The sequence below is a fragment of the Mobula hypostoma genome, chromosome 16 (assembly GCF_963921235.1).
Source record: "Mobula hypostoma chromosome 16, sMobHyp1.1, whole genome shotgun sequence".
In the NCBI taxonomy this organism is placed as follows: domain Eukaryota; kingdom Metazoa; phylum Chordata; class Chondrichthyes; order Myliobatiformes; family Myliobatidae; genus Mobula; species Mobula hypostoma.
Genome location: NC_086112.1, coordinates 26,703,486 through 26,728,503, shown reverse-complemented (window position 1 = coordinate 26,728,503; position 25,018 = coordinate 26,703,486). Strand labels below are relative to the sequence as shown.

The window sequence follows — 25,018 nt, the reverse complement described above, 5'->3', positions numbered from 1 at the left end:
CTGATGTGGTTTGTAAGGAGTACGTACGTCCTCCCCGTGAACGTGCGAGCTTCCTCCGGGTGCTCAGGTTTCCTCCCACAGTCCAAAGATGTACCAGTTAGTAGGCTAATTGGTGATTGTAAATTGTCCTGCGATTAGGCGTGAGTTAAATAGGCGGGTTGCTGTGTGGTGCCATTTGTTGGAAGAGGAGGGCCTGTTTCACTCTATATCTGTTAACGAAAATTAGAGGAGGCCATGGACCAACATGTCAGAATGGAAATGGGAAGTTGAGTTGAAATGGGTAGACACCGGGAGATCCTGCCTTTTGCAGTGGACAGTGCAAAAGTGCTGGACAAAGTGGAACCCCCGTCTACGTCGGGTCTCACCGATGTAGAGGAGACCACACTAGGAGCACCAGATACAATAAACGACCCTAACAGATTCGCACGTGAAGTGGTGCCTCACCTGGGAGGACTATTGGGAGTCCTGAATGGTGGTCAGGGAGGAGGCGTAGCACTGTCACACTTGCAGGGACAAATGCTGCGTGTGAATGAATAGTTCCCCGGGGTAGGGAGAGCTGCTCATTCCCATAGAAATTCAACGGTCTCTGTGCATTGAGTCTAATTCTCACGAGGTAAATTTTCCCATTCGGTGTTAGGTGTAGTGTTGATGGAGTGGAAGACCGAAGAATTGTGGGTATGCAGCTTGATAAACCCAGTAGTGCTCTCTACGTGGCATTTTCCACTTGTGTCGTGAGGGTGCCTCTCGCTCGATGTGAACGACACAGCAAGTGCAAAAAGTGAGTATGGGGTTTGCCAGCGACACGTGTGTGTGTGTGTGTGTGTGTGTGTGTGTGTGTGTGTGTGTGTGTGCACGCATTTATTTGGGAGGGGTTTACATGGATGATGCCTCAGATGTGCATTCACAAATTTCTTTTTGCCATTTCTCCAGGGCTTGTGTTGCCTCTCGGGACCCCTACTGTGGTTGGCTGAAGGAGGGATCCTGTGTGCAGTTGTCACCAGGAACGAAGTAAGTGATCCTTTTTATTGAAGGAGAAGTGAGCAAGTACGGCCTGCGACTGGAGAAGTCAAGCAAGCAGCACTGATAGCACAGGTCCTCCCCAGATTAAAGCAGGGCTCTGTTCCAGTGAACTCTTCATAACACAAATAGTTCACAAGTCAGAAACACCACTGTGAACTGAGTTGCCACACAGCAGAAGGTGCCCTGTTGCCACGTGGCAGCCATCATATCCACACCACCGGTCTCCCAAACCCTCATTCGTACTTACTGGCCGTACATATGTTCATAGGCTGTGGAGGACCTGTACAAGGCTCAGCCCCATTGGAAACTATTTTCTATTGAAGTCAATAGTGTAAGTTACCCCAGGGTCCTGTTGGAGGACTGAATTCTGTATCATCTGATAATCACAGACAAATTGGCTGCTTGCCTTCTTTTATTTTAAATGAACAGTCACTTTTTGGTGGTCTTGGGGTTAGAACTCTAATTGAAAAATTGATGAGTTTGCTTATGGGAGGGTATAAGTTTGTTTGGCATAGCATGGAAAATAAAGCCTTACTCTTCTCCTTGCCATATCCGAATCCTTAGTATTTTTTCCACCTGTTTCTTCACACTCTACTCTACCAGCTGCAGGGTAGATGAGATAAATACTGCCAACTCATTGCACACTGCTGTCTTCCAAGATAGTGTGATGGCAATTTCCCTCATGAGGTTTATATGTATCATTACTAAAGCAGACTGGTCCTTTGAAAGTCATAGCTGAAATAAGGAACTTAGGAGAATGGTAATACACAACCACAGATTCTCAACTGAGCATCCCAACTGTACACTCTGAAATAAGAGACAGCTCCATGTACTAAAATGTCACAATATAGTAAACGCTATACTACGAAACAGGTATATTATTATGATTAGTTTTTTTTTTGTCTTTGCATAGTTTGCCTTCTTTTGCACATTGGTTGTTTGTCAGTCTTTCTTTGGAGTGTTTGATTGATTCTGTTGTATTTCTATGTTCTACTGTGAATGCCCACAAGAAAATGAATCTCAGGGGTAATGTATGGTAACATATGCATACTTTGATACTAAAATTACCCTGAACTTTGGAATATTGAGCTTTGTGATTTATATGCATCAATTGGTGAGGCGAAACGATCATTGATAAACACCCTAATATCTGCACAAGAGCATATCACACAATTCCCACCGTGTTATCTACTATTTAGCATCCTAATAGCAGGCAAAAATCAACCAAGAACTTATGTAAGATATGCCAATTTTAATTTTTGCTCTTTTTGTGAAGTTAACTTATTCTGTTTATCTTCTTACAAAACCCTCAAAAGCCATCTATAAGCAGCAAAAACAACAGTGGCTCCACCCTAGTGGTAGGCAATGACTGTTTTCAACAACAGCCCAATTGTGTCCCCTTGACGTGCAGTAACTGTAGTACCACTGATATGACATGTTCAATACCTTGGAGAGAAGGAAGGTGGAACAGCAGTCAATACTGATTATAATTTTGGCCAGGCTAGTCATATAAATAGTGGACCTAAAGAATGGAACAAATGGTGGTTATCGTACTGTAAGTGACTTCCTTCTCAAAGCCCCCTCAGTATCTCCATGGTACAAAATCAGTAATGTGATTATAACATTCTCCAGTTGCCTAGGTGAGTAGGGTGCCAGCAATGCTCAACAAGCTTCACACCATGAATGCAAACGTAGCTGCTTGGCTGGCTCTCCACATTCTCTTTCTCCATCACAGGGGGTAACATGGCAGCAGTGCAGTTACTCATCCAGGCTACTCTGACATCAATCACTGGCCAAACTCATGACTTCTACTACTAAGAAGAACAAGAGCAACAGGTGCATTCAAACACCATCACAACCTTTAAGATTCCTCTCTTGAGTGTGTAAGGCAATAGTAAACAACTCAATTTATAGTTTACCATTATAGCTGGTTTTAATGTTTTGGGTATAGAAGTTGTTGACCATATTCTATGCTGGTTGCAAGTCATTGACAAATTCACATGATGCCAATTAATGAAGTCGCATGCTTAACTCAGGGACTGTGTCTCTGAATTGTTGTATAACTCTATAATGTAACATTTTTCATTGCCTTTAGAATTGAGAATGGGAAGTAGAAAGCAATTAAGGTTCAGCAAGGATCAATACTTTTGCTCCCTACTGTTCTCTCCCTATCATGATTATAACTCCAACACACCCGCCTCCCCCAATTCCCCAACCAGGAAACAAGGAGAATTGTGCTTTGACCTCTTACTCAGCTGGGATGAAATAACAAACATAGAACAGGGCCATTCTATGAGTTTTGGTCTGTGGTTCACTTACAGTGAATGTTGTAAATCCTGTCTGAACTATCAGTTGAAGGTGACATTTCAGAGCTTTGGTTATCATTTTATTCTTCATAACCAATGGATGTTTTCTCTCTTTCTGTCCTGTAGATCATCATTTGAACAAGATATCGAGCATGGGAACACAGATGGCCTGGGTGACTGCCAAAGTAATCAAACCTGTTTAATTCATACATTTTGTGCATTATTATTAATGTGAAATAATATTGAAGCTTAATAGGTGGATAAGAAAGAAAAATAGTGTCTATTTTTGTGCTTTAGTCATATATACAAACATATTTTACATATTATTTGAATTGTTTGTCCCCATCAGGAAATTAGACCGGGCATTTCCTGTTATGATACTCCTCTGCGATGGTTCCTTGGTGTATTTTGCATGTGTGGTATGACATCATCACTGGGCATAACACACACTTCTGAGTTGTAGGTGTTATGTACCCCGTAACTGGGTTGCCAAACCAGCAGAAATGGATCACTCAGTTGGAGTTTGGATTACTGGAACTAAGAAAATTTTATTAAAGAAATAAGCAACACTGTACTCTAATCAAAAGGATAATAAATGCAACAGTTCAGCAATGATAAACACACATGTACACAGAATTAGGATAACAGGATCAATCAAGCTCTATCGTCGTCTAGGGGTAAATGACCAGTTTCAAAGTGACGCAAAGTTCAGTTCAATTGAGTTCAGTTCAGTTCACAGTAATCACTGCCGTGGCGGTGGGCAGCGGGGGGGAAGGAGAGAGAGAGCGAAAGCGAATGAATATTCAAAACGGCTTCCACACAGACCTTCGATATTCTTCGCAGTCAGCCTTCGGGCGAGCCCTTTGTAATGTCTTCTGAGGTCACCGACTGTGACCCCTCCGTTTCAGATATGATCGTTCCTCAGCGGTGAACCCGGCACCCAGGCAAGGGCGGACACACACCAGTTCCCACCGATCGTACCTTTCCACCCTGTGCGTCTCTGGCTTGGTCCCACGACCAGCCCTCCAAAAAACTCCCACCGACTTGTGGGAGGCGCACCGCTTCCAGGGTCTCGTTACCTCGTGGTGTCATGTGTGTCCTGCCTTAGCGAACCTGTCCCTTTTTATCCCCCTGCTGGGGTATCGCCTGTCCATCACACTTCAAACAGTTCAGGGTTCAAAAAGGAGCCGATCTTGACAGCTCTCAGACCGTGTCTCCTTCCGTTAAACTCTCCCGTCTCTTCATTAGCATTTCCAAATGCTGCTCCATTGTCTTCCTTATCTCTCTTTCTCCTGAGGACAGGTGGCAGATCAACTGTTGATCCCACTGGTGCCAGCACAGGACAGTTAACATCTTAATCTATGTGTACTCTTTGTAGCCCTCTTTCGTCACATAGGAAGCTCTGATGGAGATGCCAGCATTTGAATCTACTCCATTGTTTCTGCTATTAACACACAAGTCAACTGGTATTGCTGTTTCGCCAGATTGGCAGCCCATCATCCTTGGATATGTTCTGGTGCGGCATTGTGCCTCCAGCGATTGCTAAGGAGCTGTATGATCAGCGCACTCCTTAGCATGGAGGGTACTGTTACCCAACATGACACAGATTGATTCTTCCCTCAGCCAATTCTCTCTCTCCTGCCTGTTTTCTCCTTACCCCTGTCCCTTGATTTCTCATCACCCTCTTCGCCCTTCTCTTATCTCCATGCCAACCGGCCCACTTCCCATCAGGCAGCATGCAAATGAGATGACAGCTGTCATCTGGGAATGCAGAGCTCAGTTGTGAAACCCTATTCCTCAGCTACAATCTTTGCAAATCTCACACAGAGAAAAACTTGTACTATTATAGAGCATCAGGCAATCATTAAACTGTTTTTTTCTCCCCATTCTCTGCAGTTTATCAAACACGGTTCATTGAAGAGTCTAGGAAGGCATGTTGAGAACAGCACCAGGCATACTAAAATTGATAAAATGCCAGCCTAGTGAAACTGCTATGCTACATTGCAAAAGCATCCTGTAATTGACAAGTAATGTCTCAATCAGCAAATCAGACTGAGGCTAGGCAGTCCTGCCACATCTAGCCATGGATGGTGGTGGGCAAGTAAACAGCTAATGGGCGGAGGAAGCTTCGAAAACATCTCTATCCCCAACAGTGATAGTAGAGAACAGTGCATAACAGTTAAATCAAAGGCTAAAATTTGAAGCCACGTTCAGTTAGATGTGCCAAATGGATGATCTGCCTCAGCTTCCTTCTGACATCCTCCAGAGGCCAGTCATCAGCCAGCTCCACTGTGATGTCAGGAAATGGCTACTGCAGAGGCAAGAGGACCAGATAGCATCTAGCATCCCAGCATAGTAAAGAAGACCTGTACTCCACAAATAGCTGCTCCTCTAGTCTAGCTGTTCCAGCACAGCTATATAACTGTCTACCAAACAGTGTCCTGTTCATGAAAAAAAGAGGTAATCCAACCCAGCTAATTAACTAGTCTACTCTTAATCATCAACAAAATGATGGAACCTATCACTAAAGTGTTACTCACCAGAACCTTCGTACCAATTACCGACTCTCCCGCATCCAGTATGGGTTTTGTCAGGATCTCACTGCTCCGGATTTCATCAGCAATATGGACAAAGGAACTGAATTCCAGTGGTGAGGTGAAAGTAACTGTCCTTGATAGCAAGGCAACCTTTGACTGAATATGCCAACAAGGTGATGAAGTCAATGGGCATCAAAGGAAAGACACTCCAATGACTGGAGTTCTAGCTTGCACAAAGGAAAATGGTTGAGTTCAATAACATCAGCTCCAGGACATTATAGCTGAAGTTCCTTAGGAAGGTGTCTCAGACCCAACTATTCTCATCTGCTTCATCAATGACCTTCTGTCATAAGCTCAGATGTGGGGAAGTTGATTGTACAATGTTCAATTGTATTTACAACTACTCAGCAAACGGAGGAGACCATGCTTGCATGCAGCAAGACCCAATCGCTTTTCTTCTCCAGTCCTGCCGAAGGGTCTCAGCCAGAAGCGTCGAATGTACTCTCTTCTATAGATGCTGCCTGGCTTGTTGAGTTCCTCCTAGGTGACACCTAGGAACTTACAACTGATCACCCTTTCCACTTCTGATCCCTTGATGAGGACTGGTGTGTGTTCCATCGACTTACCCTTCCTGAAGTCCACAAGCAAATCCACAACCAGCTCTATCTCACTTCTGTATACCACCTTGTCACCATCTGAAATACTGCCAATAATAGTTGTCTCGTCAGCAAACTTGCAGATGGCATTTGAGCTGTACCTAGCCACAAACTCATGGGTGTAGAGAGAGTAAAGCAGTGGGTTAAGCATGCATTCTTGACAAAGGCAAAGACATCTGAGCACACCACTAACTGCAGGTTTCTCTCCGAAGCTGCCAGCCATCCTGACTCTGGAAATGTATCATTAATCTTTCTTCATCACTAGATGAAAAATTTAGATTTCTCTATGTAACCACATTACAACTCCCTTCACCAGAGCTGCAGTGTTTCGTGAGGCCAGCTCTCTACATCTTCTCAGTGGCATTAAGAGATAGGGAATAAGTAATGGTAGTGCCAACAATGTCCAGATACCAGAAATGAATTTTACACGGTGTAAGAAAAAATGCAGAGCGGGTGATAATCCTTCCTATTATTGTAAATATTCGACTTGTTTAAGGAAAAATATCTTCAATAAAATATTTTTCCTTTCCCAGACTACATGTTCAGAAAAAGTGATTAAAAACCTTATATCAAATGGGAAAATTAATTAGCACCTTTTATTATAGTTACTAGATACAAGCAAACACTTGGCGCAAAGAAGATTCCTTCTTTAACCCTTGGGGTTTTGATTTATCTAACAGTTTCTGGTTATTTGGATAAACAAAGAAGTATCTCAATAATAGGAGAGAAATAGCTAACAAAACCTTAGATTTCAAAAGAAATCTGCTTTCCTGAATTGAAATGAATAAGTTGGTGTGATTATTAAAAAAAACATGTTATGGGTGAGGAAAACTGCACAGGCAATGCAATCATGATAATGCATTATGTTCCCTTCACCGTTTCAGAACTGTTATCACTTCCTGTTGCTTTTGTAAAACCTCTCGTAACACAATACTATTTATAAATGACTATGAAAATTCTTTCAGATTAGTTCATAGCTTTGTAAATAAATCCTTAAGAATTCTCGGCAACTATTATATAACGTGAATTAATCTATTGTGCGGACATTAATATTTTAACACCCTTTCCTTTTTTTGCAGATTCCTTTGTGGCATTGAATGGTAAGCCTAGATGATACTGTTGCTTCAACATTGATTATGTGAACATTTGGTTAACATTCCATCTTTCCCATCTCCTAACTACATTTTATCATTGAGACTCAGATTCAAGTTTTTATATTACAGTTATACTATATTTCTTTTCCTTTTTTTGAAACGTTTTGTTTTCTTTTCCATCGTTGTTTTCTTCTTAGACTTTTCAACCACTCCACAAGGTCATGAAATGTCTCGTGATACAGTATATGGTCAGTGTTTCTTTTTTAACCCAGTTTTATCAACTTTAGTATGCACTTATTTTAACTGTAAATCAGTTCTCCTGCTAACATAGATTATTTAGCTGTTCTTTCTATGGCTTCCTTGTCTTCTAATATTCTACACTCCAGTTAGTTTTCTGTAGATACTAGCATTGCTACAAGACCAAAGTCTTGCTGATTAGAGCAATAGGAATGCCTAATCACAGCAGCTATCCTTGACTGACTATGAACAAGACTATTTTGTCTAACACACTGCATACATATCTAGACTTACTGGTTACATGATATCGCATGCTCGACAATGCTGGGTCCTCTTTTTAGTGTTACTCTGTTCTCAAAATTATGGACGAGTTTTCAGCCTCAAATTGGGATCGCATAAAGTGAGGTTCTGGCAAAGATCTTGCCTATGGATTGTTCTGGAAATTAGCAGATGATAAAGACCAAGAATTGGATTTTTCCATGTATTACATATTGAAAGATATTAAAGAATCAGGTTTCACTTTCCCTCCGATGGCCAGTCATGCTCATTTTCATACCAGCTGCTTCCCCTGGAAATGCAGACTCTTCTGTGAATCTAGCTCCAGTTCCTGTGCTAACAGGCCATCCATTTGCTCCCTATGTTGTACTACCCAAAGAAAACTTCCAGTTATCGGTAGTGGGAACCTTACCTTCATTTCATCCAAGTTCTGCCCTCACTGTCCAAAGAATGTAAAGGACCCCAGCTGCCATACATTAACTCAGCATTGCCTAAGGACGGTACAGAAGATCACATCCACTCTGCCATTCAGCAAGATCTTGCCTGATCTGTTATCTTAGCAATGCCAACACCTTAATATCACAAAAAAAATTGACCTTGGATGGATTTTTAGATAAGCTGAACTTTCTCAGGGCAAGTTCAAAGCTTTGCAATTTGCAACCTGTCATGAGGATTTCTGTAGAGTCATGGACACATAGGGTTGCACAGTACAGAACATGCCCTTCGTACCATCATGTACATGCTGAACTTTTGCCCATCTGCTCTAATTCTAGTTACCCACATTTGGCCCATGCCCTTCTCTGCCTAATCTATTTCAATATTTGTCTAAATGTCTCTTAAATGTACTGATTGTATCTAACTCCACCACCTCCTCAGGCAACAGGTTCCAAATACCAGCAACTCTCTAGTTAACAATGTTTCCCCCAAATTCCCTTTAAAGCTCCTTCCTCTTAACTTGCACCTCTGTCCTCCCCTGCCATGGGAAAAATAAAAGATTCTGATCCTCTACCATACCTATGCCCCTTGTAATTGTATATTCCACATTCAGGTCCCCTCAGCCTCCTTCACTCCAAGGTAACAAGCCCAGCCTAAAAAATCCTCCAGTCGAGGCAAAAGTCTTCCTGAATCTCTTTTGTACTTTCTCTAGTGCAACCACATCCTTCCTACAGTATTATAAAGTTGCCCTGACTCATGCCCAATACCCTCTTGAATACTTAGCTACCAGTGTTGCCATTTTAAGAGAACTATGGATTTGAACTGCAAGATCCCTCCATTCATCAGCATTCCTGACCATTCAAGTTATGTCCTACCCCTTTATGACTTCCCCAAATTGTTCTATATAGGGCACAAGTGCATTTATATATGCAAATTAGGACATTTGCATTATTTAACTCTCCGCTTCATTGGCATCTTTGACTTTCTGAGCTAACTCCTTCATGGAATACGATGAATGAATGAGGATGGTGAGGAGTCAACGACAAACATTCCTCAAGCCAAATATTCATGATGAGGAAAATATTAAACATTACTTTTATTAGACAGGTTAACTGCAACAGTCCCCTTAGCCTCAGGTAATATATTTCTGCAGTTAATGCAAGTGTAAATGTCTTATAGTGTAATATTTCATTTCTGATAATCATAATTTTTACCGGAATATAATGTAATCTGAATAAGACATCTCCCTGGGGATAGTTCTTTTTCTAAAATGGAGGGTAGTAACAGGATAGGCTGTTTATTCTCATTCCTCTCAATGTTTTCTCCTTGTAATATAAACACTCCCCCCCTCTAGTTACACTGAAAATGTCTGCTGTGAAACAATATTTCCTGTCATAGTTGACGGTGAGTAATGAAATGCTTCTGTCAGCACAACCTTTCAGCCTATGGCACCAAGCAAAAATAAATTCTTTTTAATGATTAGGTCCAGCAGACTAAAGGACAATCCTGTGGCAAAATCATTGTTGACAATCCTTAAAATGGCTCCCTCCTTCTCTTAGCAATGTCTCTGATTGCCATCACAGTCATTCAAGACCCCTGTCTCACAGATGCAGCGTGCTGCAAGCTAGCATGGGTTGTCATTGTTGCTATGTATTTCATTGCAGATTTAATATGAAAGAGGAAAATAAATTTTAAGATAATTTAATGTAAAATGAATTTTAAAAAACAACTGACTTATGCTAAAACAGATGTTTCTGTTTTTCCTGACTTAACAATAAGTTCAGACTCTTGAGTAAAACAGAATGACCTTGACTGTGTTTACAATGATGACAGGCCACTTCAGTTCTGCCTTTTCCACTACCACCCCTCCTACAGCAGTTAAGGAGGGTTTTGATGCCCAGGGGCCGATGCTGGATCAGAAGAATGTTGTTGCGTCCTCAGAAATCATTGACCCATACGTGGCTAACCCTCCACACATTCACCATGATACCAACGGTAAGGCCTCGGAAGCACTCCTTTCCTGTGGCGGGGGTAAATGGCAGGGTCGCTGCTTCCGGCTGGGTAAAATCCATTGACTTATGCAAAAAAAAAGGAGATATTGGACTTAACTGATTCTTGGTGTCACTGCCATCAATTTATTTCTGAGCAACTCAAGCATAAAGGAAGCTCTCATCCTGAATGAACTGGGACTAGACATGAATCCAGATTATGAAATTGACTCTTAATTACCCAATGAAATAGACTAGAAAGAAAGCTCTCATCCTTAAAAGAACTGGGCCTGGACACAAATCCAGACTCCCAGCTCTGGGGTTGACTCTTGGCCTAATGAAAGAGACTAACAAGCCTTTCAACTCAGAAGTATCTCAGAGCTGGTAATAAACTTTGGCCTTCTCGGCAGTGTTCATAAATGAAATTTAAAAATGAACAATAATAACATTCTCAAAAGAAACAGGTCTGCTCATTTGCTCCCAGTCCTTTCTCCATTCCCTCAACAATATCCAATTTTAAAGCTAAATTTGGGTGACTTGTTTCTAGGCTGTTAGACATGCACAGACTGGATTGACATGCACTTTTAATTTCCAGTTCTGCCTTGCGTTCCACTCTTCCTCAAGGGTGATTAACCTGCGAAATAGAAAGCAGCAAAGTTAATATCAATTGCTGCTCTGTGCCACTTGATTATGATCAAAGTTGGAGAAGCATAGAATTGTTGTGGCACACAAGGAGACTAATGGCCTTTCAGTTCTTTGCCAGCTCTGAATAGTTTGTTCCATTCCTCACAGCCCTGTAAATTATTTATTGTGCCTTCCAGTTCTCTTTTGATAGTTCTGTCAACAAACTCTGCAGGTAACAAGTTCCAATTCAAAGTTACTCTCTGTATAAACCAAAAAATGTCCTAATAAATGGTCTTGGCCCAAAACCTCGACCCTTATTTCTTTCCATAGATGATGCCTGACCGGCTGAGTTCCTCCAGTATTTTTTTGTGTGTTCTTCTCACAGTATGATGGTCAATACTATGATAACCCCTTTTATAAACAGCGCAAATTTTTGGCTAGAACTATTTATCCCATTACTTCTGTGAAATATTTAAGCTGATTATCTGTGGGAAATAAGTTTGGGGTTTCATCAAAATGTTTTAATTGGACATAAACATAGTGGTGATAGAAGTTAGTTAAGTGATTAACATTGAATCATAATTTAAGTAAAATATGTCCTTCAGGTTAATAGTTCGGCCTCATCTGTAGCTTTAAAAGCTAACCACAGTAGGTATTAATTTAAAGTAACTATTAATCATCTTAGAACCTGTACAATAACAAAGGAAAGCTTAAAAGCTATAAATAATTACTAGCTGGGATGGCAAGACCCAAGCTTTAGTGAGCTGCTGTGGAATCTGACTAAAAAAAGTAAAAACTTGCATGACAAGAAAAACAAACACAAAAGGAAGTGAGTATTGATTAAAAGAAGGAAAGACTATATTTATGTGTGCCCTGCCTAACTGGGAAATCCCAGGTTTGATTCTTGGTCCACAATGAGTAACAAATCTTACTTGGAGGAAAAGTTGAAACAGCCAAAGAGAGCCAATTAGCCACAGAGTTTTCACTTGCATTTAAAACCCAGACCTCATTGCCATAAAAAAATTCTTCTCGTGCAGTATATAGAAGAGCTAGTGGGTTCTTCTCTGCCCCTGAGATTCCTTCCATTTAAATCAATTTCTGAGCAGGCTGCAAAGCACAACCACTGCTGGTAGCATGTTTGACTGAGAATGCAATTCTTGGCTTTTGCAGAATGGCCACTGGCTCCATCTTAGTAAGGGTACTTTTGTGAGTTGGGGGAGTCAGTATTTGGAAGCAAAAGGAAACTAGCTCAAAAAATGTAACCTCATTGTGAATAAAGACGCAATTAACCCACGTAAACATTTCACGGACAATTGGCCCTGTTCCAATTTTGTGTCCTTGCTAACCCTTTGTGTTCATTGGGTTTACCTTTCTTGTGCTCAGTTTTGATTAAAACAGGGAATGGCAGTGACCCAAGAGCCTTATTAACACCAAACAAGGTCATTTTAATTTTTAATGCACTGCGGGATGTCATTTTGATTAGTAGTGACAGAGCTGGAAGCAGTTTACCTCCTTACAAAGAACAATGGTAGCAGAGGTGACTGCATGGGTCTGACATACTGGTGTGTGGGTGTGCTTTTAATACACTAAATTACCTATAAAGCTTGGTGTCAATTGCATTTGATGGTTTTATTGGGAAATGGATTTGTTTTTTTCTGCTTATTTATGGTTAATGTGGTATGTTTTTTTTCTGTTGGCGTTTGAGAATTATTTTCAGTTTATTTTGCACAATGCCGCATGGAGTTCAATTATTGAAATTCATATTCCTCGTTTGCTGTATTGCTCCCCATCACGACCTCTGAGAAAATGCACGTGCAGTGTGAATGTATCCACCACAATGTCTGTGCTGCTGCTTTTTCGCAAAACTCTGCTCTGTTTAACCTAATTCTATGTTACACACTGGTTCCCTGGAGATGTCGCACCCACATGACCAGTCTCCCTTGGGTTGTGCTGTTTCAAGCAAAATACTCTCCGTGCTGCAGGATAAGTGGACTGACCTGACAGGCCGGTCTATGTGGGTGAGGCATTTTATGTGTGTGCAGCTGCTTCTGATATTGAATACTCTGAAATGTTTCAACGAAGCTACAAAGACAGCACCCACTTTCATTTCTTCAATTACAGTCAACATTGGCCAGATTTTTTTATTTTTATAAATTATTTTTATGAAAATCTTTCAGAGTATGCTTCTTTCTACTGCATTTTTGTGTGGTAAACTAATGATATGAATCATTTTTGCAAAAAAAAAATAACCCCCCAGTCTAACCTTCCCTTCTGCTGCCATTGTATTGAAGACCACCCCCCCCACTGGACATTTCATCTTCTTGTATGAAATGTTGCAAGGCCTTACTGTGTGTTGTATGATTCATTACTAACAACAGAAATGGGAGAACCAGTAGAGCATAAAATCACCTCTCATTTTTCCCTCCTTTAGGATTTGACCATTCCTTTTTCCCACTTGTGATTTATGTCTGCATGTCCTTGTAACCCTTGTTTAATAGTTTTTGATATCTCTGTCAATTGCCTAAGTCAAGGATAGCCCCTCTCCTCTGTTCCTCCTTATCTCAGTTACCAGATGTCTGGAGCCTTTGCAGTCTCTGCCCGGTTGATACAAATATAACGGTTTGTACTGGCAGTGGCTGAGAATTGCTGGTTTACAAAATTAACTCGAGAGAATTTCTTTCGCGCTTGCAGTTTTTATCTGTGTGCCCTTCATAATCATGAAGTATTGGACATGCTTGTTTACAGATAAAGTTCCCAACTGCAATATATCACAGTATTTTTAGCTTGAATTCTGTTTCTTTGTATCTAGTTTTGCACTGCTAAGCCATCTGTACTTTACTGTTTAAGCATATATGAGAAATCGTGCTTTGTGCCTTAGACGTATCATCACCCTCTCCGACCTTAATATTTCTTCACTGTTTTCTGAGTTAGGTGAAAATGAGGAGCTGAAGTCTAGTCAGAGAAAGTGAGGGCCATGTTCTTAAAAAGTTCTTTGCAGATCCTCTCCAAGTTACCAATGCTTGAATTATGGACACCCGTACATTCACAAGCTCACTAAAATATTATTCAATTCAAACGAATACTAATCTTGAAAAAAAAGATTTGTTTATATGTAAACTTCCTAAAGTAATCAGACAGTGCTTTCTCTTCAGGATACATGCTGGCAGTTTCCCTGCGGGGGGTCACTTAACAGAGTTAATTTAGAAATTGGAATTAAGTCGCCTCCATTGATATTTATGCAATACTACTCTATAAACAATGTAACGTTCACTGATACTTAAACCCCATTAAAACCAGCCTTTGAGCGTGAGACTTAGTATCATTGTAATTAGGCAGGGGCAGACAATAAACAAATGTTCATGTTTATCGTCCTTGATCAATACCGTTCATTTCATACGGTGTGGGTAGTTACCACAATGAGTGATTTGTGTATTTTCTAGCAAACTTAGATCTGTAAAGACGGAACCTGTTCGCAACTAGGATAATAACGTTTACGTTTCTCCCTTTTGCAGCTTAACAGAAATGTTCTATTTTTGTAGGCTACTTTACTAAAAATATGTTTGTCCTGTCAATGCTGCATAAAGCAATCTGTATCTTGAGGTTTTTTTTGGTAGTCAATCTGAACTTTTATTCCCCCCCCCCCCACTTCAACTGTAACGTTTAATGCACTTCAGGTCACTGAATTTACATGCTGTTTGGACACATACTCAATCACATTGTGTAAAATTTAAAGTGACGAATATTAATCCCAGCTGTCAGCTTCTATTGAGCTGAAATCTGGGATTTTTCATTATGATTATTACAACGCGTCAACCAGACATTTCTACATGTTTCAATGTGTACAAGAGCTGTGATTCAAATGCAATTTCAGTGAACATTACAGCAACAACTCTGCTTATCAGCTTTAATTTATTTGAAACATGAGCCTAATGAAAGCTATGCGAATAATCACTAACACTATATTAACTGTACAACAGAAGGTGTTCTGGTTTCCTGCCTTCTTGGGAAGTAACTTAGTCCACTAAGTACTTCTTCCTGGACTGCATTATTTCAAAAGTTGTGATTCCGTGCCTGACAAACAATCTCTATATAGTGAATATCTCCATAATGGAGCAGAACCAAATAACTTCACGTCTCTTTGACCTTCCCTTCCATCATCCTCCCACAATTTCTCATATAATCCACTAGAAATTTTGATTTGTAGCTAACAAAAACGAGTAGAGACTGATAAGACTTCATCTGACTGCAAAGTACTGTTTAGTTATTTGTTGAAATTAGAATTTCTGCTGTTAGCATGGGGTAAAGTTAGTTAAAGATGAGGACAGATTAAATATCTTTGGGTCCTCTTGAAGGGTCTCGGCCAAAACATCGACTGTTTATTCTCCTCCATAAATGCTGCCTGACTTGCTAAATTCTTCTAGCATTGTACCTGTATGCGTTGCTCAGGATTTCCAGCATCTGCAGAATCTCTTGTGTTTATTGTTCAGTCTGTTGTTTTTGCATGTGAATGTTCTGTGAGATGAATTCTGGGTTCGAAGTAGCCACTCTCAACATTCCTGGGGAATGTCAGCTGTGATATTCGAAAGTACTGACTTCTTGGCGATGAGGTTGCCTACCTGAAACAGACAATGAAATAATTATGAAGTACAAAACTGGATGATGAGTTTGCATGCAGCAAGCTTTCATAAATAGAAAGGTGACAACTAGCTAATCTGTTTCAGGTAAATTGACAGAGGGATAAATATTGTCAAGGTACTGAAAATAACTCATCTTTTCTGAATCAGGCTAAGACAGTGTTAATGTTAAAGTTAGTTAGCCCCCATCAACACCGTTCATTATAATACTGTGTAGATATGAGCTGGCATATCCAATGATTTTGTGTATTTTCTGGTTAATGGGAAAAATCAACTTCAGGGCACCTGTAAAAAAGAAAGAACCTGTTCATAAGTGAGTCTTACGAGTGTTCATAGCTATTATAAAAACACGATTGAGGGATGGGTAGGACTGGTAGTTCAGCGTTTTAGAGTATAGATGTTCCATTTGTGAATTGAGGTAAAAGAGGAGGAAGAGAAGTATTATTGATTAAGGAGAACATCACAGCAGTAATTAGGATAATCTTGAAGGATTATCCAGTGAGGTCATGTGAATGAAGCTCAGAAATGAGAGAAGAAGACAACTTTAATGGGATAGGTTCCCCAATAGTCAAAGGGAATTAGAGGATCAAATATATAGAAAGGCAGTTAATTAGCTGCAAGAATAATACAGTTGTAAGAGTAGATGATGTCAACTTTTCTAATATTGACCAACTGCTAAGGCTTGCATGGGCAAAATTTGTTGTGTGTCTAGCAAATTTTTCTCAAGAATATCCAGTCAGAGAGGGGACTACGTCTGACCTCACATTGGGAAATAAGGCAGGGAAAGTGACTGAAGTGTCAGTGGGGCAGTGCTTTGGGACCAGTGACCACAATTCTATTAGTTATAAAATAGTTATGGAAAAAGGTAGGAAAGTTCTACATTGGCGCAAGGCTACTTTTGTTGGCATTAGACCAGAATTTGCAAAACTTAATTGCTAGAGTGGAGAGCAAGGCTGGTGGGTTAGGGAACCCTGTCTCATGAGGGGTATTCATGCCTGTGTCAGGTATAGGTAGTTGGAATCAAGTAAATCCCTTGAGGAGTATAGGGAATTAAGAGGGTAAAAAGAAGACATGGGTTAGATTTGGAAGATAACGACAAGAAGAATCCTAAGAGATTCTACATGCATATTAAAGGAAAAGGGTAACTTTAGAGAGAAACACACAAAATGCTGGAGGAACTCAGCAGGTCAGGCAGCATCTATGGAAATGAATAAACAGTCGATGTTTCAGGCGGAGACCCTTCTTCACTACTCAGACAACTTTAGGGAGAATAAGGATCAATGTAGTCCACTATGTGTGGAGCCACAGGAGATGGGCAACGTCTTATTTATCTTTCTTGTCTGTATTTACCATGGGGAGTGCCATGGAAATGAGCAAATTCAGGAAAGGGAACAGTGATGTCTTAAAACATTGATATTACAAAAGGGGAGGTGCTGGAGGACAAAGTACATAAAGATGGATAAGTCCTTGAGGCCAGACCCAATGTGTTCTAGGACATTATGGGAAGTGAGGGAAGGAGTTGCTTGTGTCCTTGTGATTCCTCGGGTATATACTCTCTTAGTAATACTGTAATGTTCTCCTTAACCAAAAATGTAGCTCCCTCTCCTCTCCTACCTCCACCTCTATAAAAGCCTGAAGCTTTTATACCCCAGGGCACTGAGGTAGTAACCCTATCCATCCCTCCAACATATTTCAGTAGTGGCTATCATATCCTTCAGTTTGTCCATGCCTTAAGCTTATCTGCCTTGCCTATCTGGCTTCTCGCATTAAGATAAATGCAGGCAGTTTAGTCTATCAACCCCTCCTCCCTCCCTTACCCACTCCTGCCCATCCTGCCAACTGAACTCACTTCTGTATTTGCCTCAACTTTCCCATATTCCACACGACTATTTTGCGACCCACTCCCCATTCAAACTAGCTTAAATCCTTCCGAATAGCACTAGCATATCTCCCTGCCTGGATATTGGTCCCCAGTAGTTCGAGTGCAACTTGTCCCTCTTGTACACAAGCTCCTTACCTGCCCTCTTCTTCTGTTGCTGCCTCATTTGCACAGCACACCAGGAATAATCCAGGTAGTCGAGCCCTTAAGGTCCTACTTTTTAATATTCTATATATATATACACACACACACTCTATATATTTCTTATTGTAATTGATGTATATTTTAAGTATTGCACTGTACTGCAATCCCTTTTTGAGGCATCTCTTGTTCACATGTCAGTGTGTGCGGTGATCTTTGGTTGCTCACTCTCCTGCTTGAGGATGTATTTCAACCACCCGGAGACATCCTTGACCCCAGAAGACAGGAGCCAACTCACCATCCTGGAGTGTTGTTCACAGCCAGGAATCTCCTGTCTGTTTGCAAGAGGTGGTGTTGGAAGTTTTCACAATAGGGCCATTTAAAATACTCCTAGATAAGCACATATGGATATTAGAAAAACGGGGTTTAAGGGTTAGATTGATCGTGCTCCTTGTCGTCACCACACTCTGAAAGGTCATTTCCGTACCCCTCCCCCAGCAGATTCCAAAATGAGATACTTGTTGGAGAGTGGAATGGCCACAGGAGAATCTTGAACTCCTTGCAAAACCCTTCTACCTTTACTGCTGGTCACCCAACCAACTGCCGCTGGCGTCTCTGGCGTGGCAGCTCCTCTCTGTGATGCCAGCATCATGGATATTCCTGAGTGAGTCCAGCGACAAGACCAGCCACTCCTTCGGGAGCTGCATCCGGTTGCACTTCCCACATAGTATACAGTCAGCAAGGACACAAACAATGTCTGAATGGATTTTTGTTTTGTTTGAGTGCATCTTAAATCCATAATGTTTTGAGTCAGAACCTACCACTGAGTTACGATTGAGACTCACAAACATGAGAAAATCTGCAGGTGCTGGAAATCCGAGCAACACACACAAAATGCTGGGGGAACTCAGCAGGCCAGACAGCATCAATGGAAAAGAGTACAGTCAACGTTTTAGCCCGAGACAATTCAAGCAGCAGTCTCCTTGGAAACATTCCCCATGCAATTTAAATCTTTATCCATGAATGTCTGACACCAAAGCATAATTTGTCAATAAGGGCCCACAGCTGGCACTTCATTTACTCTACCCAATGATTCCGGGCTTCCCACGTTTTTAAAGGATCATCTGTCACTCACATAATGATGACTACTGAACTGGATTCTTTCCCCTTCACTTTGCAATCTCTGTCCCATCCAATGCTCTCCGATGAAGATTAGCTTTACTTCACATGTACATGGAAACAAACACATCGTGGAATGCACTGTTTGCATCAATGACCAACGCAGACCGAGATGCGCTGGAGGAAGCCCAAAAGGATCGCCAGGCTTCCGGTGCCAATGTCGCATGCCCACAACTTGCCAACACTGACTTGTACGCCTTTAAAATGTGGGAGGAAACTGGTGCACCTAGAGAAAACCCATGTGGTCTCAGGCGAACATACAAACTTCTTACAGACAGCAGCAGGAACTGAACTCGCCCCCGATTTTACAGTTTCCGCAGTAAAGTATTACACCAATTGCTATGCTATCATTCTACCCATAGATACCTGAGCATCAGAACTAAAATTCCCTTGTTCTCAATCTGCAAACCAGCTGGAGGCATTTCATCCTCATTTTTCTGCTGTAGGTAATTTATTTCTCCACTTCTCTTCCATGACCACTCTGAACTACCTGCAACAAATAGGAACTGATTTTTAGCACTATAGGAAGTTGCACAATGCGAGAGTAGCTCAAGGATTGTTCTTACTTGATCATAGAGTCATACAGTATTGCAGCATAGAAGTAGGCCATTCGGCCTATCCAGTCCATGCTGACCTGGTATTCTGTCTAGTCCCATACACCTCCAAGCCCCTCTCATTTGTGTTCCTATCCTAAATGTTACCACATCTACCACTTCCATAAGCAGCTCATTTCACACTTGCAGTGCCCTCTGTGTGAAGAAATTTTCCCTCAGAAGCTCCATGAATACTTCACCTTTCAGCCAAACCCATGACCTCTCGTTCTCATTTCTTAAACCCTTTCCCCAATTATCAGGGAAGTAGTAGCGGATAATTAGTGCTACATTAACATGACTTGGATGTGAAGCTTGTATACCCATCCTTGCCATGATGAATGAGGTACCTAAGTCCCAAGGTTCAACCTCATGGCTCACCTAACTGACCATAAAAACAACAGAGACCATTTTGCCTCAGGAGTGCTATAGACAACGGCTGCTAGTTGGAGATAAAAGATGTGATTTGAAAAATTAAATGTGTGCCTCTGCAGAGGCCATTAAAAGGAGTCTTCTTAATATATTAGACCATAAACCATAAGATATAGGAGCAGAATTAGGCCATTTGGTCCATCAAGTCTGCTCTGCCATTTCATCATAGCTGATCCGTTTTTACTCTCAGCTCCAGTCTTCCCGTATGCCTCATGCCCTGATCAATCAAGAATCTATCAATCTCTGCCTTATCTATACCTGTACATAAAGACTTGGCCTCCACTGCTGCCTGTGGCAACAAATTCCACAGATTCACCACTCACTGGCTAAAGAAATTCCTCCTTATCTCTGTTCTAAAAGGATGCCCCTCTATTCTGAGGCTGTGTCCTCTGGTCTTTGACCCTCCCACCATAGGAAACATCCTCTCCACATCCACTCCATCAAGATTTGATAGGTTTGAATGAGGTCAGCCATTATTCTTCTGAATTCTACTGAATAAAGGCCCAGAACCATCAAAAGCTCTTCATATAACAAGCCATTCAGTCTTGGAATCATCTTTGTTAACCTCCTTTGAACCCTCTCCTGTTTCAGAATGTTCTTTCTGAGGGGCCCAAACCTGCTCACAATACTCCAAGTGAGGTATCAACAGTGCGTTATAACGTCTCAAAATTACATCCTTACTTTTATATTCCAGTCCTCTTGAAATGAATGCTAACATCGCATTTGCCTTCCTCACCACAGACTCAACCTGCAAATTAACCTTTAGGGAATCCTGGGCAAGGACAACCAAATCACTTTGCGACACTTCCTGACACAGTATTCCATCTGCCACTTCTTTGGCCATTCTCCTATCTGTCTAAGTCCTTCTGTAGCCTCTGTACTTCCTCAAAACTACAATGTCCACCTTTCTTCACATCGTCTCCAAACTTTGCAATAAAGCCATCGATTCTGTCGTCCAAATCATTGACATATAATGTAAAAATAATCAATCCCAGCACAGACCCCTGTGGAACACCACTAGTCACGGGCAGCCAGCCAGACAAGGCTCCCTGTATTCCCACAGTTTGCCTCCTGCCAATCAGCTACAGTTTTATCAATGTTAGAATATTTCCTGAATACCATGGACTCCTAACTGGTTAAGTAGGCCCATGTGTAACACCTTATCAAAGACATTCTGAAAATACAACATCCATCAATTCTCCTTTGTCTATCCTGATTGTTAAATTCCCAACCACTGAGGTTTTAACTGGCTTATAGTTCCTTTCTTCTGCCTGTCTTCCACAACCATTCTAGAACCTAGTGTTTTTTGAAAGATCATTACTAATGCCTCCACAATCTCTTCAGACACCTCTTTCAGAACCCTGAAGTGTACACCATCTGGTCCAGGTGACTTACCTACCTTTAGACTTTTGAGTTTCCCAAGAATCTTCTCTAATCTGACTAGTAATGGTAACATCACATACTTCATGACCTCTAACTCCTGGAACTTCCACCATACTGCTAGTGTCTTCCACAGTAAAGATTGATGCAAAATACTTAGTCAGATCATCTGCCATCCCCCCCCCCCCCACCACCCCTTTCTGCAAGTCCCTTTGATATAATGTGTATCCTTGGACATTAAGCTCCCAGCTATAGTCTTATTTTAGCCATGATTCAGTGATGCCTACAACATCATACCTGCCAGTCTTTAACTGTGCTACAAGTTCAGCTACCTTATTCCGTAAACTATGTGCATTCAAATACAATACCTTCAGTCATGTATTCACGCTTTTCGATTGGGTCCGTCTCTTATGATTCAACTCATCCCGTTGACGGCAATTTTGCCCTATCATCAGTCTCTCCTTGCTTGGAGTCTCACTACACACTACCTCAGCTTGTAAACCTCATCTTCACTCTGGTTCTCCTCCCCGTGCCAAATTAGTTTAAACCCTCCCGAACTGTTCCCTTAAAATAATGTGCTAAAAATGCCCGGTTAATCTTATACTTCTACTCCTTGCTAATCTAATTGCGCGAAGTTACTTGACCATTTTCATTACTAAGTAACAGAAGCAAAACTTCTTTAAAATAGAGACAGCCATTAATCGTAGACATTTTGCAATGGAATTAGGATCAGTGGTGTTGACAATGTTCCGATTATTCAGCTCTGTGTAAATATTGCAGGTATGTTGCAGGGAGATAAGGCCTGCAAATGAATGCACTTCAGAAATTCTGATTTACTGGTCTTTAAGCGGTAACATATTCACTGGCTTACGTTTAATGGTAATTCCAGTTTCAGATTCATTTTAATGTAATTTCCATTGCAAAATATGCTTTTTCTGAAATCCTTAAAGACACCCATTATTCCAAAGATTAATTGTACTTTTGCCTAAAGTATGTGCTGTCCAGGAAGTCTCATTATTTTAGCATCCTTATAACTGTTTTACTCAGCAGCTGGGTTCAACAGTTTGAGATCTGTAAGGAATATACTCAGTGGCCACTTTATCCAGTACCTCCTGTACCTTATGAAGTGGCCTCTGAGTGTGTGTTCGTGGTCTTCTGCTGCTGTAGCCCGTCCACTGCAAGGTTTGAAGTGCTGTGCATTCAGAAGTGTTCTTCTGTACACCACTGAGTTACTGTCAACTTCCTGTCAGTTTGACCCAGTCTGGCCATTCTCCTCCTATTAACAAGGCATTTTTGTCCACTGCTGCTCACTGTATTTGTTTTTATTTGTTTTGTGCACCGTTCTCGGTAAACTCTCGAGACTGCTGTGCATGAAAATCCCAGCTCAGCAGTTTCTGAGATATTCAAACCACCCTGTCTGGCACCAGCAATCATTCCATGATCAACGTCACTTCGATCACATTGCTTCTCCATTCTGTTGTTTGGTCTAAACAACAACTGAATCTCTGGACTCAATGCTTTTATGCACTGAGTTGCTACCACATCTTCATTGCATCATCTAAGCTCAGTCTAAAGGCTAAGGACTTTGTCTTAAGCAGGTGTTCCGAATCTGGGGTGCACAGACCCCTTGGTTAATGGTAAGGCTCAATGGCATAAAAATTGCTTGTGGACCCCTGGTCTGAAGACTAAGTTTCCACAAAGACAAGCACCTTACCTCAATGTCCAGTCTTCAATGGCAAATTATTTGCTGTTTGTCCCACATGTACATCAACTGCAAAAAGTTTGCAATCATACGAAGCACTTAAAATGGTCTTTTTTATTTCAGGGAAGTTGGAGTACTAGAGTAAGGATAATTGCTCCGGTTATATAGGACCCTGATCTGGAGGACTGAATATTGTTTCGTCCTCCTTAACTTGGGAAGGATATACTGGTCTTAGAGTTAGAACGTAGAATAATACAGCCCAAGAACAGTCCCTTTAGCCCATAGTATCTGTGTTAAACACGATGCCAAATTTAGCTAATCTCTCCAACACGCACATGGTCTACATCCTTACATTCTCTCATTTTTGTGTGCCTATTTAAACAGAGCAAACTCGATGGGCCAAATAGCCTAATTCTGCTCCTATGTCTTATGGTCAACACACACTATTATATCTGTCTCCACCGGTGCCCCTCGTAGATGCTCCATACACTTACCACTCTCCGTATAAACTTGCCCTGCACATCTCCTTTAAACTTACCCCCCCCCCCTTAAAACTATGCCCTCTTATTTGACATTTATACTCTGGGAAAAAGATTGTGACTGTCTACCCTATCAGCGCCTCTCATAATGTTACAAATTTCCATCAGGCCTCAACTCAGTCTCTGTTGCTGTGGAGAAAACACTCTTATGTTTGTCTGACCTCTCCTTATAGCTAATGATGTTGATACAGAAAACAGTTTTTAGACCAATCCCGGAGAGGGCTGAACTTCGGAACCTTGAAGCCGATCAGAAACAGAACCAGGTTTATTGTCACCGACGTTAGTAATGAATTTTGTTAGTTTGTAGCAACCAGTACAGTACAGACTTACAAAATTAATATAAATTACAATAAAAATATACATATAAATAGTGCAAAATTGGAATAGCGAGGGAGTGTTTATTTCTTCACGAACCATTCAGAAATCTGATGGTATTGGGGAAGACACTGTTCCTGAAAAAGTGAATGTAGGTCTCAGGCTCCTGTACTTTCACCCTGATCGTAGTAACGAGAAGAGGGCATGTCCCACATAGTGAGGGTCCTTAATGGTGCCCGAGGTGTAGCAGGCTGAGTCGTCAATCCTCTACATTTGCACCTCCATACCAGGCAGCGATGCAACCAGAGTCAGAAAGCCCTCCAAGGTATATATGCAGAAATTTAATAGAGTCTTTGGTGACATACCAAATCTCAAACTCTAATGAAGTGTAGATTGAGTAGACTGAGCTTCTAATGCGGGGTTTAAAAGGAGTGGAGCTGATCCCATTAAATAGAAGAAGGGGGCCAACAGATTGAATGCTAAGAGGTTGTTTCTCTTAGTTGGAGTCAAGGTCTCTGGAGCATAGTTCAAGAATAAGGGGATTGATCGTTTGGAACATCAACTCTTAACACTTGAAACCACTTTTTATAATGCTGTTCACATTGTAAAGGCTGATATTTATGTATTTATGCACAGTGTCTGATGCAGGAACAAAGCTAATTACAGCATTTCTTCGTAGCCGATTTAAGATCCATTGCTCAGCACACATTTTGGCAAAGGAATTGGGGTTTCTTGATCTGGAGGATTGCACCAAATCTGACCTTGTCTCATGTTTTACTCATTAGACCAGCAGAAATTTGGCAACAATTTGACTTGAATTTTTGATCCTTTTCCCTTGTACGTTATTGCATAAAATGGTTTCCAAGTTATGAAAGTTTTTTTATTTCTCTGCCAGGTATTTGATTGTGATGGATTGCAAAGGATCGTTTGTCTTTTTTTATTTTACCCTTAGTGTTGATCCTGGGAGGTGAAGACTGTTCATTGTTTTAGAGATTACAAAATCATATGTATATTCAAGTTTACAATGATCTTTGTATTTTTAAGTGAATAGAGG

General features: G+C 41.1%; 1 protein-coding gene across 11 annotated transcripts in view; it reads left to right on the top strand.

Annotated features, from left to right (window-relative positions):
- Nucleotides 1-25,018, top strand: part of sema6a (sema domain, transmembrane domain (TM), and cytoplasmic domain, (semaphorin) 6A) — a 166,713-nt gene that overhangs the window by 137,103 nt on the left and 4,592 nt on the right. For 5 of the 11 annotated variants that reach the window (XM_063068684.1, XM_063068687.1, XM_063068683.1 and 2 more), the window contains exons 14-19: nucleotides 638-778; nucleotides 931-1,008; nucleotides 3,453-3,511; nucleotides 7,599-7,619; nucleotides 7,811-7,861; nucleotides 10,395-10,556. In XM_063068684.1, the coding sequence (XP_062924754.1) occupies nucleotides 638-778; nucleotides 931-1,008; nucleotides 3,453-3,511; nucleotides 7,599-7,619; nucleotides 7,811-7,861; nucleotides 10,395-10,556 (512 nt within the window). The remainder of the gene's footprint in view (nucleotides 1-637; nucleotides 779-930; nucleotides 1,009-3,452; nucleotides 3,512-7,598; nucleotides 7,620-7,810; nucleotides 7,862-10,394; nucleotides 10,557-25,018) is intronic. The other 6 variants (XM_063068689.1, XM_063068688.1, XM_063068690.1 and 3 more) reach the window with 6 other exon arrangements.